The sequence below is a fragment of the Crinia signifera genome, chromosome 6 (genome assembly GCF_055691185.1).
Source record: "Crinia signifera chromosome 6, ASM5569118v1, whole genome shotgun sequence".
Classification (NCBI taxonomy): Eukaryota; Metazoa; Chordata; class Amphibia; order Anura; family Myobatrachidae; genus Crinia; species Crinia signifera.
Genome location: NC_139222.1, coordinates 164347082 through 164363747, shown reverse-complemented (window position 1 = coordinate 164363747; position 16666 = coordinate 164347082). Strand labels below are relative to the sequence as shown.

The 16666-nt window shown below is 43.9% G+C and overlaps 1 protein-coding gene across 1 annotated transcript in view; it reads left to right on the top strand.

Moving 5' to 3' along the window:
• Positions 1-2041: 2041 nt before the first annotated feature.
• The window catches only part of SLC12A5 (solute carrier family 12 member 5), a 72402-nt gene continuing 57777 nt past the window's right edge, over positions 2042-16666 (top strand). The window contains exon 1 of the mRNA XM_083147886.1: positions 2042-2234. Coding sequence (XP_083004012.1) covers positions 2183-2234 — 52 coding nt within the window. The 5' untranslated portion in view covers positions 2042-2182. The remainder of the gene's footprint in view (positions 2235-16666) is intronic.

Here is a 16666-nt window from a genome sequence, read left to right as displayed (position 1 = left end):
CATTGCAAAACTGCATCTTCATCCCATTATGCTGCTGGATTCACAATGGTCCAATGAGAAGCAAAATATTACTGCCATGATTCCTGAGATGGTACGCCTCTTTGTTTAAATACATCTTCCGAGCTGTTAACATCAATACTCCTTTCAGACAATACACATCATTTACAAATAAGGGTTTATGAGAGGTAGCAATTCAGTCACCCCAACCGATCCACTTTATGGGAAAAGAAGCCATTATTTAAGGCGAGGGACAAACGTGGAGAACCCCTTTAATAATATTGTTTCTGACTTTCGTGCATGTTTTTTCTTAAATGTATAGGAATGTGTCATTTTTTTATTTAACAAGCTGTATTTCCCCTAAGATACAAAAGAGCTACCCCATTAGGACACATATCCTAGGTAAGAAGCAAGCATTGCATTGAATGCATCCTGTGTGCAGGACATAGAGCACAATCTAATATAGGTCATATACCAGTTCAGTAGAAAGGCCATATTGCTTTCATACTTTCCGCATACAGTAAATGAAATAATGCTGCTGGCACCTTGTTGATTTGATTACTTTTCTATGGGACAGGGGAAGACTACAGCATTCTTGCAGAATTGTGAGGATTTCCAGTGTCACTGCATCTGAAAATAAATGACAGTTCACCCCCCTCCCCCTTCTGCAGTGTCCTCTCTGGATATAGGTTTCTGGAGCATCATCCTTACTCAGAGGGGAACAGCTATGCCTCCAGAATACACGATTAAGTGATTCCTTCCCAAGGGGTGTGGAGGAGAAAGGAAATACAAGAATGATCAAAGTGAAGGGGAACGAAAGAAGGGAGGAATGGGGAAAGATGTCTTCTGCTTGTTCTATATGATTATATACACTTACAAGTAAATTAAATTTCTGAATCTGTACATAAATTACTTATCAAGATTGTATACTAATTTATCTCCATTATAATACACCATGTGATTAATGCACATTAACTGGCTACAAAGGCCATATTTATTGGTGGAAACTGATCACTGTGATGGAGCCAAGTCATTTTTACAATACAAATGTTCTACAGCAAAAAAAAAAATTCCCTTCCTGGGAGAAAAAACAAACTAAAAGCATAATAAAAATGAGCGATAATATAAAGAGGAGCTGTTGAAAGCAAATGCATTCAGGGTTTGCTAATCTAATCAACATTGATTAATGGGAGAAAGGAAGTTATTGGGATTTGTGACCTGTTGCAAATGTAACCAGCCCATTCTCAGATTAGCATTTTGCAGGTGTGCCCAACATTCAGATTGCAACATTGAATGATTGATGACATTTGTAGCAGGAACCGAGTGCCAGGCTTACCCCTGTGACCACCAGCAGGTGGGTGACAGGTGAAAACCTACCGTACATAAGAGGCAGCATAATGATGGCTAGTTATTCGAGGAAGCAGAGATTACTACTGAGCCTCTGATCAGCCCTGGTACCCTGCTCCATTGTAGCTGCTATTAGACTTGGCTATAAGAAGCGAGGTGTAAGTGAGATGTGTAATGTTATGTGCATGGATGTGGCCAGACACCCGGCTAATGAAGGTGTCAGTAGCACAGATCAGAGCTACACTAATACTGTGTAATGACCCGTGCCTAATACAGAGCACTGCAATCATTAGAATAAGAAGCATTTGTGGATGTTGAGGGTAGAGGGCTGGAATGTGTAACACAGAGGATACAGGCACCTCTTCTTATCTCCGGTGTGCTTCATCCTCCCTGGTATATAGCCATGATCCCAGTCAGCATACACTCATCAGCCAGACAGAGATCAGGGAATTCCCACATTTCGTATCTCTGTGTTTCCCTCTCACATCCTCTAAATACCCCTCTCCCTCTTTTATATGTATAATGTTTTCTGTTGCTGTTATTTGCTCCCTCCTTTTCCCATTTGGCTGTCTGTATTTCTCCCCCATTTTTCTCTTTCCACTCCACGTCCCCCTGCCTCCTCCTCCCTCCCTGCTCTCCTCCCTCCCTCCCTCTCCCCCCTCTCCCTGGGCATGGGGCTGTGAGTGTGCGCGCTGAAGGATCTCTGCACTGCAGCCTCCTCCTCCTCCTCCTCTCTCCGTCTCTCCCTCTCTCACACTGAGCATCGCTGCTGCTGCTGCAGTATTAGGCATCAGTACCTGGCAAAGAGGGAAAGGAACCCGAGAGAGATTGGGAGAGGATGCTGAATAACCTGACAGAGTGTGAGGAAGGAGAGGGGGGCACCAGTCAAGGTAAGTGGTGGAATCTGACAACGGGGAGGTGGGGGAGAGGGGGGAGCTAATTCTCCGCAGTGCTGCTTTTGAAGTGGGGGGCGGTAGTGACCAGACAGGGGAAAGTGGGCCCCTTATCATATGCTCAGTTTAAAGCCCATTCATAAAACAGAAAGGGGCCATGAGGTTGGCCGGATAACTCAAACATTACCCGAAAAGACTAGTTGGACCGACCAACTCGGGGCCTGGGTAACCCTTGTACACCCTAAAACCCAACTAGCACACACACTGTTTCACGTCACCCCCCCCCCCCCCCCCTTCTTCACCTGTATGCGCATACTACCACTTGCTGGCTGCTGCTAATCTGGACGGGCTGCCCCTAATTCTGCCGAACACTTCTGACCCCAGCGCCCCTGCGGCTCCGGGGCAGCACTTGCTGCATGCTGATACCTTGTAACACTTCTGCAGTAATGCCACAGTATATGTACGGGGAGCCCCTTGCCTGGATACTGCAGAGCACCATGCAGTATATATACTGCACCTACAGTACATACAGTATATACCGCAGCTGCTGTATAGTGTCTATGCATCCTTTCCTAGGTTCCCAGTAACTAGGAGCGATTGCTGTAATATGCTCTGACCATCTCCCACCTGTATGCTGCGCCGTGCTCTGTGTGTGCTGACCTGTGCTCTCTGCCCCTCACCCTGCCTCGGGTGACCTCTTGCTGCTTCCCTCATGCTGTCTCCCTGACACGATGATGTCTGTTTACTTCCCATATCCCGTGTGACATCCGATCAGCAGAGCGCCAGCCCGATTATGTCCCCAGCAGCAGTGGTGCATGCATCATGCTGCATCTCCCCAGCAGCAGCAGCCCCGCAGTCTCACTCACACTCAGCTAGCACTGTTCTGCTCACTCACACTCAGACAGCAGTGTCCCGTGCCCCAGACTCCCCCTTCTTGGCATGCTCGGGTTATCGTCGCTGCCTGTCTCCTCACATATTTATAATCACTGCAATCGCTGACATTTTCCCTGCATCACACATTCAGCCATTTTCCTATGGCATGATACAATCAGTAGTGCAACTTTTCCCCTCTTCTACTATGTACTATGGAGCATCAGCCAGTTCTCCCTGCAGCCTGACTCTTCTGTATATCACACTAACAGGTTTTAAAGAGACACTACCATGATATATGCTTCAAGTTATGGTCTATGGTCTCCAATCAGCTGTTATTATAACTTCTCCTTAGTTACAAGACATATTTATCACCTGAAAGAGAATATTCCCATTCACAAATGCACTCTCAGTCACACTTCATATACTTTGTCATGTTCTGTCTCAAGATCTCCAACAGCTCATACTGGATGTGTGTTTCTGCGCCTATAAGAACTGTATTTGGGGAATTTTGTGAGGGATGCATTCATTTGGAAAGTATCAGTGAATAATGTATAGCCTTCAGTAAATACATGAAGAAACAGTGAGGATGTACCTTATGTGTAATTAATTGGTAGCTCCAATTGAACTAAATAATCCTGCAAGGGTAAAATATGTGTTTTAACAGCATCCATTGGAACAGATCGTCCACAGTGCTTAGGAGGCAGAGAGACTACAATAAAGGAATCTTAATTTGTCATGTACTGTGACTGACCAGTAACTACCTGTTTCCATTTCTATGTATACACCAATAAATGAACTAGGTACAGCACCACACCTTTCACATTAGCCTGTTGTCAGTGTGCCTTGAGTTTGACATGATATATTATACCCTGTAAGCCCACTTGACCTAAATCAAATTACCACTTTGAAAATTAACTGTACTGTGATCAATAGTACAGAAATAGAATGCCGAATTAATATCTTTCTTTCGGATCACTGGTTTGGGATCAATTAGTGCAGAGGTCCACTGTACTCAATTTGTATCTTCTTTCCTGACTAATTAAAATCTACTTCATTTATAAAAAATAAAACAAAACAATATGGTATAGATAACTATGTTCTCCTTGTTTAAACATAAATATATATTATACATCATTTGGGTGAGTGTCCCTTTAACCCTACAATCGTCTTTTAAATCTACTGCTGTTCTATATAAACAAGCCGCCTCCGCAAGCCAACAATCCTTTTTGCGGTTTGGGTTTAGATTTATTCATTCATTATGAATTTATCTAATCAGACCATCTATTTAATTGACTAAACAGCAGCTTGGGGAATTCCCTCCTTTGAAATGGTTGGAATCTTTGCATTTTTAATTTTCAAATATAGATCAATCTTCTTAATTAAGATTTTGAATCTGAACACCTCCTGCATTCTGAGAAATGCTTATATTTGTAGTTCTGAGTGTTTCTATTAACCGTGGATTAAGGTTGTTAGGCCAAAGATGAAAGATCGCCATACACAGAAGAATCAACAGCACCGCAGACGGGCCTTATGCAATATGTCATATTTTTTCCCCCTAGGATGCATTTATATAATTGGTCAAGACATTTAGCAAATTATGCTAGCACACTGAAATACAGTTTATTAATATTTATAAAGATTAAACATTTTATGCAGCAGTATTGTCCTACATTATAGGTCATCTGAAATGTCACCAACCTTATGTAGCATATTTTATTTTCAAAATGTGTTTTTTAACCAATATTCAACATGTCATTGGAAACACCATATGGCTGTGTAAAGCACTAGCGGGTTATTCATTGATTTGAGGATCAGGGCATTTGTCCCCCCAACAGTTGTCATGCGAATGTAGCTTCCTGTTCACCCCCACTTCTTGTAATTGAAATTCAAGAATACTAAATTGTATTCTTATGTAGAGGTGAATGACACACATTGCCTCGATGTGCTATAAACTTTATATGCTGTGTGAAAGAAATGGAGGTGACATTGGCAGGTTCATTATAAGTGGTACGTTACAGGCATCACTGACATGCGCACAATTCAGAAGGATAAACACACCAAGACACCTAAGAAAATCAGCGAGCATGTAATGGTCAGAGAGTGTAGCTAACCCAGGAATCAAGTAGCCCTCCAGATGCAATGACCCTTATTATCATATTATTTTGTCCCATTGTTTTATCCTTTCCCTGTTCGTGGTAATGGGGGAGGGTGTGCAACTGCTAGGTCATGAACCATATGTAAGTGACGATCACTGACAGCTTTGTAATCATAATGAAAGTAGAGGCTTAGGTTTGTATAGAAATGATATTGGACAAGTAGCCCGTGGGGAAGAAGATCAGGCTTATTTTATTGAGCAGAATTTTATGAGCTGTGTTACCATACTGATAATGATTAGTTCTGTAATGTGTTACACACAGCGATTGAGAATAGGGTTACGTTGGGCGCACAGCTTCCAGAAAAGATTGTCCAGCTGTTTTTCCCCTCGCTTGTATTCGCTTAGGGAAACACATATTTGATTGCAAGCTTTAGAGTACAAAAAAAATACCCTTTTCAGAGCCAAGTACATTAGTAATAAACGACCAATGATAATATTTACACAGCTGGGAACGTTTATAATATATTGGTTTCAAATATTAAAATGCTATAAATAGCACAAGAATTCTTCATTGTAATGCAATAGTTAGTAAGGGAGTGCTAACAATGAGCCCAGGGAATGATGGCATGTTGGACAATGTGGAGGAATGTTGCCTCTAAGATGACTGTGACCATAAAACCACTGAGAATTCACAAATTTATTTGCAGCAGAATTAATCAGAGAATAATGAAAATATGTGTACTGATAAAGAAATATATATATACTAGGTGATTCATCGCGCCCTACGGGCGCTCTTCACACCGTCGTAAGGGGCTGCGCCCCCTTAATTTGTGAACGTTTGTATATGAGAAATATGGTTAGAATTGTATGAAAGATGCCCTGTATTGCAACTTAGGTGTCCGCGAATTGCAGGAGGGGGGGTCGCGGGGGGTGCCGCGAATTGCAGGAGGGGGGTTGTGGGGGGGTGGATGCTGCGAATCGCGGGAGGGGAGGGATTGCAGAGAATCGCGGGAGGGGGGTCGCGGGGTGGGTTGCCGCAAATTGCGGGAGGGGGGTTGCGGCGAATCATGGTAGGGGGGGTCGCGGGGGGTGTGCCGTGAATCACGGGAGGGGGGGTCACGGGGTGGGGTGCCGAGAATCGCGGGGGGGTGTGTGTGTGCCGTGAATCGCGGGAGTGGGGGTTGCGGGGGGGTGGGGGGGGTGTGACGCGAATCGCCACAAGAAAAAATCAACACAGAAAGGTCAACACATGTAAATGTTGACATAAGTGTGGCACTTCATTGGTGTCCATGTCGACACGAGAATGAATATGAAAACATTCAAAAAATGAAAAAAAAAACTTCAAAAACTCATGTCAACCTTTTTCATTGTCGACCATAGCCATGTCAGTGTTTTCCATGTGCAATTTATTCTGGAGCTGCCGCGAATCGCGGGGGGTGCCGCGAATCGCGGGAGGGGGGGGTCGTGGGGGTGGGAATCGCGGGAGGGGGGGTTACGGGGCGGGGGTTGCGGCGAATCATGGGAGGGGGGGTCGCGGGGGTGTGCCGTGAATCACGGGAGGGGGGGTCACGGGGTGGGGTGCCGAGAATCGCGGGGGAGGTGTGTGTGTGTGTGTGCCGTGAATCGCGGGAGTGGGGGTTGTGGGGGGGGGGGGGGTGGGGGGGTGTGACGCAAATCGCCACAAGAAAAAATCAACACAGAAAGGTCAACACATGTAAATGTTGACATAAGTGTGGCACTTCATTGGTGTCCATGTCGACACATGAGAATGAATATGAAAATATTCAAAAAATGACAAAAAAACTTCAAAAACTTATGTCAACCTTTTTCATTGTCGACCATAGCCATGTCAGTGTTTTCCATGTGCAATTTAATTCTGGAGCTGCCGCGAATCACGGGGGGGTGCCGCGAATTGCGGGAGGGGGGGTCGCGGGGGTGGGTGCCGCGAATCGCGGGAGGGCGGGGTTCACAGGGGTTCCGGCGGGGGGGGTTGCCGCGAATTGCGGGAGGTGGGGGGTCACGGGGGGTGCCGCGAATCGCGGGAGGGGGGGTTGCGGGGGGGTGTGACGCGAATCGCCACAAGAAAAAATCAACACAGAAAGGTCAACACATGTAAATGTTGACATAAGTGTGCCACTTCATTGGTGTCCATGTCGACACATGACAATGAATATGAAAAAATTAAAAAAATTAGAAATAAATCTTCAAAAACTCATGTCAACCTTTTTCATTGTCGACCATAGCCATGTCAGTGTTTTGCATGTGCCATTTAATCCTGGGGCTGCTGCGAATTGCGGGGGGGGGGTGCCGCGAATCGCGGGAGGGGGGTCGCAGGGGGGGTGCCGCCAATCGTGCAAGGGGAGGTCGCGGGGGGGTGTTTTTTCCGCGAATCGGGGGGGGGGGGGGGGGGGGGTCACCTGGTGGCTGTGGAGTAGCAGTACTGGGCAACATGGGAAGGCAGTGGGTGTCTGGCACTCTGTGGGCTCACTGGGCTGGTTCTCTGTCACATACCTCCCAACATGACCCTCTCCAGGAGGGACACAATGCTCTGTTTCTAGACTTCCCCTTAATGTATGATTGCCATCACCTGTTTTAAACAGGTTAATTTCTCAGAAAGGTGTTCAGCACAGATGAAGGCAATCACACATTAAGAGGAAAGTCCAGGAACAGAGCGTTATAGACACAGACACCCACTTTGAGTGACAGATGTAGCCAAATATATAGGAGATATATATATATATATATATATATATATATATATATATATATATATATATATATGGAAAAGCCCCATGAATAGGTTCTACATAATGATATGCTCTAGCTGGGCCAGATGTATCAGGCTTCAAAAAGTGATACAATGGAAGTGAAGCCAATCAGCTCCTAACTACTATGTTACAGTCTGGGTTTGAAAAATGACAATTGCGATCTGATTGGCTAGTTATTTATCACTCTCCACTTTATTAAGCTTGATACATCTGTCCCCAAGGGGCCTATTTATCACATTCCTTATCGCCACATATAGGAGTGATACAAAATTACTTTTTAGAGAGATTTTCTAGAAGCCTGCTGGGACATTGATTTAAGAGCCAGTACCAGGGTAAAGCCGTGTTCAGACCAGAATTTCCTAATGCGCATGCGTGACCATTGTGACATGCATGTGTTAGTGTTTACTGCTGGAGATGGATCCAAAGATCTATCTCTCTATTGCATTACATTTTGAAAAAGTAGCCTACAGGCTACATTAGCTATAGACCCAGGGCCGTCAACAGGGGGGGTCTAGGGGTACTTGAGTCCCGGGCCCAGATAAAAATGGGGCCCGGATGGCAGCATTGCCAGAGACGCACATCTTATACACAACACCCCAGTCCCGATGCCGCCCCCGGCCGCGTCATGTGGCTGTCATTGACAGGGAGAGAGGGGGGAGTGTTGTCAACCTCCAAAAAAGCTATCTTTATTGTTTGGAGAAAACTGCAATCTCCATTGATAAAAATAGCTACAGAAATATCTTCCATTACTTAGCTGAACCCAGGCCTTTCTAAGAACTTTATGATTAAGATGATTATGGAAAGTCAACTGGCGGGTTTATATTTGAATGGAAACACTGTTATGCCAATCTCCCACGTCACGTACTAGGAATGTTATTCTTATTGATTCGCTCCCCAGTGCGTTCGCACAGGGGAGCGGTTCTTATAGACTGGGCATGCGCGTTTATATGGCGTATTGATTATTCACCGGCTGCTCGCACATAGCAGTGCGACTGGGGGGCGTGGGACGGCGGGCCGTGGTCACCGTTTCATGGGCGTTCCCTTTAAAACGCTGGGCGTTCCCATGGAAATTTGTGGGGGAGGGCAGCTGACGTCAGCAGATGTCAGCTGTCCACCCGCTTACCATACAGAGACCTGCAGATCTGAGACACCAGAGAGGTGTCTTAGATCTGCGAGCGCTTGCAAAATTATTCGATGGTCGACGACCATCGAATGATTTTGACCTGCTTTCAAGGCTGTGAATGGATGATTATGCTAAACATCCATTAACATGTGTGCAGGGAAATTGACGTGCAAGGGGGGCGGGCGTTGTATTCAAGTCTCAAATATTCAATGAAAAATGGTCCCCTCTGTGAGATAATAAATTGCTATCTGTATACTAATGATGAGCGCTAGATTTACTAATGCAGCATGTTTGACCACAATCAAAAGCAATACCTATAGGAGCCCATAGTGGCAACCAGCAAAAGTTAAATGATTGCATCCACAATGTCTGGTGGCGCATGTGTGGAAGCAGCGGGGAGGCATCCTGCACATCATTCTCCAGATAAATACTGCAAATGTAGTCCATAGGCAACAACAAGCTAAGTGAATGAGTTTGGCAAATCAGACAGCCTAGCAGCCCTCATAGAAAGCTAAGGGGACAGCTTCTTCTGTCGGAACTGGAGGAAGTGCTTCATCTCATCTTACATCCTTGGAATTATTAACATTCGTGAAAGAGATATACTGCAAATATTATATGATAAATTGACCACAGGGCATTATCTCTAGTGTGTCAGTGGTGCCGCCACACAGGTCACATCAGCTGTATGGTGAACAATGGCCGATTCCAGCTATGATAAGTGACAGTGGGGGTGTGGTGTGCGTGGGCCATGCTGCATTCTGTAGCAATGTTCTCTGTCCGATGATGGAATATGTCACTGACGATGCACGGGATTGCCCTTTAAGATCACTCCTTGAAGGAAGGAAAATCTTTCCCCTTTATAGGCTAGTGTTCCCCTCCTCTTTATTCTGACATTTCCTGTGGTCACACCCCCTTTTGGATCCCACGATATATCCACTCACTTTTTTTTTTCAAAACCCTCCCATATTTTCAGACATATGGGGTGAAATTCAATAGGACGAGAGATTCAGAAAGTGAGAGATTTGGTAAGAAATCCCCAGTTTTTTTAAAGCGTCAATCATTTACACAGCAAAATTAAACTGGTTTTGCAGTGTAAGTGATTGCCGCTTTAAAAAAACTGGAGATTTCTCACCAAATCTCTCACTTTCTGAATTTCTCGTCCTATTGAATTTCAACCTTCATATCTGAAATAGTCAGCAATATTTAACACTGAAAGTTGTGTTAGGAGACCAATAATATCCCAAAAAGGTTATGACATCTAAAATACAACATTCACAAGTACGTACATCTTCACCCCATGTATAGAGTATTAAGTAGTATTATTAATACAGATGTGTCCTCTTACATCTATTCTCAAAATGACATGAAGCGAGAGAAGCATGGCGTGGGAGAACTGCCAGGTCCCATGCAACTCGGGCATCTATAGTTACAATTGGACACACCATGATACTGTGCTGAGTAATTTCATATAAGGCATTTGTATATTTGTGTGTGAGTCTGTATATGAAGTGCTGCGTGAAGTGCTGGGGGCGGGGGGGGGGGATGTGCCAGCATTGTGGACAGTGGCAGTCCCACTCCTACAATGAGGTAGGAGCCGCTGCTGCAGCACCCAAATCTACATCTCTCTGCATATATTACATCAGCCCCACCTGCAGTGAATGTAGTTTTGCCCAGTTGAGTGCTTTTTTTCTTTACTAACCAAGCTGAATCAATTAACTAACCAGTATATTTTTGAGACTGTTGGAGGAAACTGAAACACCCCAAAAGAAAGCTAAACAAACAAACAAAGAGTGGGAGATAACATACAGACTCAACACAGATAAAACATACAATCTTCACATAGACATGGTCAAGGCCAGAATTGCACCCATGACCCCATCACTGACAGAAATGCTATACTGGTCCTGGTAGAATACTCAGATGGAGTACAATCAGGTTGGGGTGCAATAGGCTATATATAGATATAGATTTATTGGTGTCAAAGCATAGTTTATTTATGATGTAATAATTCCCATATTATAAAATATCTTTATTGCTTTGCATTTGTATATCATTGCACCTGGATGATGTCTGTCTTATAAACACATATATTCTAGTGAAAATTGCCGCAGTACTTCTATTTCAGATTCTTTTTAATATACTTTATTGTAATTGTGACATAAAATGTTCTTAATATAGCAGTGTCATTTCACTGTAATAAACAGCACAGTAGGAGGTTGGAACAATTAGAAACGATGTACAGCAATGTGCCGTTGTGACAGCATTTGAACGCTAGCAAGGGCATTGTACACCTCCCAAACCTTGCCCCCTAGAGGTGTGCAGGAAAATGCATACTGCAATCTTATCTAAGTATGGCATGCATGCCAATTGTACAGCATCTATACATAATGCAGGGAGTGTCTGGGGGCAGCCCTGCATCTCGAAGAATGCTGGGCACAACCTCACAGCAACACGGACTAGAGGTGCCATGAGGCTATGCCTCCTTTACCAGAGGCTCTGACCCCTCTTTGTGTGCGGGCCCCAAACCTAGAGACACCAAAGCTGGGCAGTATGGGATTTGTGCAAGCTTTACTTTGCCTGTACAATGCACAGAAGAGATTTATCAAAGCTTGGAGATAGATATAGTGGAGAGAGATAAAGTACCAATGCATCCGCTCCTGTCCTTTATCTCTTTACAAGATGCGAGGAATGTGCAATATCATACCTCCCAACTTCTGTCTTGGTGAAATAGGGACAGCGCCCGAAAAGAGGGCTGATCGTATGCAAAATATGTTGCTGAAGTCCATTGGAATGTGGGTATTGGGGATGTTGGGGTAAGTTGTAGTATGCTGAATATTTCTCAGCTACCATATAAAAATCTTAAGCCTAAGCCCGTACACACTAGGGCCCTTATTCTGGTTCACTCACAAAGGTAAATTCCTTCTCAAATGGACAAAACCATGTGCACTGCAAATGTAACTTGCAGAGAGAATTAGATTGCCCGACAGGTCCCCACCACCGTGAATATCTGCATCGCCTAGTGTGTATGGGGCATTATAGATGATGACAATAGTTGATGCAATAAGAGGCAGACCCATCACAATATATTGAGAAATAAGCTAGCCAATGATGATGGCATTAGTGATAGTGTCATTCTGTAGACTGTTGTTTGTGATGATGGCAATGATTTTTTGACACACACACACACACACACTGGAGTAATTACAATTACCAAGAGAGTAATTATAACTAGAAGAACTATAATGAGTAATAAGATGGTAATTATAATTACAAGTATATAAGTTACTGATTAGTAGTTGGTTTGAAGATGTATGTTCATAATGATTGGGCAGTATGTAAAGGTTTTAAACCAAATGAATGAATCTGATTGCTATTATATAAGTTGCAAAACTCTGAGGTGACTTGTATTATATATATTATATTGTGGCATATGTTCATCTTTCTAATGTACACTTTTCAATTTGCAATAAAATAGGTTGTATAAGGGGAGCATTATATATTAATATGTTTTACTTTCACTGTAGGTGATATATTATATTCCAACACAGAAAACTATCACAATGACCCATGTGCTACAGAGGGCATCTGAAACGGAATGACACAATGGAGGAAATTTACTAAGATGTGTAGTAGAATACACATCTTAGTAAATTTCCCCCAATATCTGTCATCCAGTGTTTTTAATATATATTATATTTATATTCAGTGTTAAATTGGCATACATTATGCAGCTTATTGGCAGATCAGTGTATGTCCACTACCAATCAGTGATGATCGGACAATGCGGGACAAATTATGTCACAGTGGTGTACGGTCATGATATCTGATGGGTTCAGGTTGTCAGATACAATACTATTGGTCTGACAGACACTTTATCTGACATTGTATGCATAGGCGAATCTAGGGGGTGGTCCGGGGGTGCACAGGACCACCCATTAGCCCATTTTGTAGCTGAGGGAAGGGGCTTTCCAACGAGCCCAGCCCCGTGTCTCTAGCCCCCTGGGAACCGGAGATACAGCCAGGCAAAGCTGGAACGTTTTCCCTATAGAATAACATGGGACCCACTAATTCCGACCCCCACCCAGTTCAATGGCTGCCAGTTCCCCCTTCGGCATCAGTGAAGCTCGATGTTGATCTCAGTCGAACCCAAATCGCTGGGCCTTCAATCTGATACCAGGCTGGATCCATATGGGTTAATTGGTTCCAGGGATATTGAGGTTAAACCGGTTTTTTTTTTTTTTTCATTTCTTAAATGTAATTTCATGACTATTTATGTTTTTTGAGGGCAGATTTCTCTGGAACCAAACAGCCCAGTTTCACGGGACCAAAATCATTCAAAGCCAACTCAAAAGTTCTTCAATATGATACTGGTCTCGTGTAAATGGGTCAGTTGGTTCTGAAGATATAGCTGGGGGTAGGAAGAGGGGAGTGTTTGTCTCTCCCCCTCATACCATAAAATGCAGGGACTAGGCTGGTGTATAAGGGGTCAGCCTGGGAATGTCCCTGCATGATCCTGGGACCATATTCCCGGGATAATCCCTGCATTTTCTATTGTGAAAGGGGTATTATTTCAAACAGCCGTGGCCTGCAGTGCTCTGAATACAGCCGGGCAGCCCCCTGCTCTCTGCCCAGCTGTCAATGACTGTCACCCCTGCAGTTTCCGCTCCAATTCTTCTCCACGCTTTCACCTCAGCCCGCCCCCCCTTTAATCATGTGCGGCATCATGTGTAATAGGTACTATGGTGTGCGGCATCATGTGTAATGGGTACTATGGTGTGCAGCATCATGTGTAATGGGTACTATAGTGTGCGGCATCGTGTAATGGGTACTATGGTGTGCGGCATCATGTGTAATGGGTACTATGGTGTGCGGCATCATGTGTAATGGGTACTATGGTGCCATCAAGCAAGAACCCCCTAGCAATGAGCACGTAGGTAAGCAGCACTTATGTGGCAAATATGTAATGGGCATTACAGTTTGATATGTATGTAATGGGCATCATGATGTGTGGCACAATGTGTAATGGGCATTATGGTGTGTGGCCTTATGTGTAATTGGCATTACGGCGTGTGGCTTTATGTGTAATGGGTATTACGGAGTTTGCTAAAATGTGTAATGGGCATTACTGTGTATGGTCTAAAGTGTAATACCACACCCCTTTTTGTGATGCCACGCCTCCTTCCCATGAGGCCATGCCCCCTTTTTGCCATGCGGCTACGCCGCGCAAAGGTTCCCCTACTATTATGTCTACATCTGGGACCACCCATTACCATAATTCTAGATTCGCCTATGATTGTATGCCTAGCATTACTCTGGAAGTGTGGCACTTGGCTGTGATAGCAAAGCACAACACTTCCTGTCCCAGGAGGAGAGAATGATATTCCCATATGTCCCATATGTGAGGTGCATGTGGGTTGCTTCCAACTGGAGGGAGGAAAACCTGGAGTGCCCTCAGAACTGATCATGTCACACAAGTGATATTACTGCTTGCCAAATATAAGTAGAGGGATACCACTGCTATTCAGCTATAGGGAATGGAATATATTGTACAGACTACTTTACATTATTCATGTCACTTTGTACATTATATCATGATAATGAGAACCTAATTTGTTGCTTTTATAATTTATTTTAGTGTAATGCTTTAGGATTTTAATGTACATAATATTGGCTCCGTGTGAATGATGTTGATGGTAAAGGCCTGTGACAGGATAAGATAGGAAATGTCATTTAAGATAGGAAAGATCATGCAAATGGTGAAATGTGTATGGTGATTGTACTGTAAGTAAGGCTAAAGATGATAACCCAAAGTGCATATAGGAAGCTAATAGTGAGGGGTTGCACATTGGTAATCATTAGGTAGTGTCTAGTAATATTACAAATATATAATATTGGGGCAGATTTATTAAGCCTTGTGAAGTGATAAAGTGGAAGGTGATGACGCACCAGCCAATCAGTTCCTAACTGTCATGTTACAGGCTGGGGTTGATATTGACAGTAGCCGGTTGGCTGGTGCATTATCACCTTCCTCTTTATCACCACTTTATCACTTTGCCAGGCTTAATACATCTGCCTTATTTAACTGTAGTTTGGTAATTAGAATTATGATGAATATTGGCTCAAATGATAATGAGGAATGGGGCTAACATATTGGTGGAGCTGACACCATGATTTCTTGTTTTATATATATGCCCCGAGACCTGGTGCGGAGTTGCATGCAAGTCAGTTCTACAGATGAACCTTGTGAATGCACAGTGCATGCTACGTAGCCAAGTGTTCAAGCCATGCTTCTGTAATTGATGCCGTCATGCCCGACTCAGTTACACTGTCACTTGCAGTTGAATGTGCAAATAAGGGTGTAAATGTGGACTTAACACATAGCCTAAAGGGGCCAATACATCTGCAATTAATTGTGGCAATTCCCTATTCATCCACTGATTGTGGCCCAAGAATGATCGTAATCAGCAAGTTGGGATTTGCACATAGTATTTTGACTATCCTCTTAGAAATCAGTGATCAATTGTCATCAAAGAACTGCCGTTTAGATGAATGGCCGCGTAAGTTGAATGAGAGCATGTTGGGGACATGTAGAAAGAACTACATGCTAAATTGTGTTCATACTGAGATCCATCTAATTTCAGAAGGATCTCTAGCACCATGTATAAAGCTAGTGCAAGTGTATTGAAGACTCCGATGTAACCAACCATATGAATATAGATGGTGCTGTTGTACAGATGTAAACAATGCAATAAACAAGTTAATATCCTGATTTAGTTTGGTGCACAGTATTTGAATGTAAATGCATAAGAGTTGCATGAACCCTCTAAATTGACCTGAATGACTGTAATGATAGCCCTTGATAATGGGAACAAGAGATGTATGGCGGTAGTTATCAGGGGAATAATGAAGATGATGATGACAAGTTGACAACATGTAGTAAACCAGTGTCGGACTGGGGCATTAAGGGCCCACCAGGGAAATGTAGCTGCAGGGGCGCACTGAAGGTGTGTGGTCAACCACTGGTAGGTGTGGTCATCAATGTGAGCAGTGGCGTCACTAGGGTTGGTGTCACCCAGTGTAGGAACTTTCTGGAAGATGGAAAAATTGGTATCATAAGAGGGCGTGGCCTGTACCATGATTGTATTGTGTACCTGCAGATTGCACATTTTAGCGAACTTTGTAATACCCATTACACATAAAGCCACATGCCGCAATGCCAATTACACATTATGCCACACACCGTGATGCCAGTTACACATTACACCCCACACCACAATGCTAATTACTCAATACACCGCACACTGTGATGCTAATTACACATTATGTTGCACACCTTGATGCCCATTACACCCTACACTGTGATGGCAATTACCCAATGCTCCCCACACCGTAATGCCCATTACGCCCCATACCATGATGACCATTACACCGCCCAATGTGATGTTCATTAAACATATGCCTTCACAGTTCCAGATATGCCCTCACAGTGCCAGAGACACATATGTCCCCACAGTGCCAGAGACACATATGCCCCCACAGTGCCATATATTCCCCCCACAGTGCCAGATAC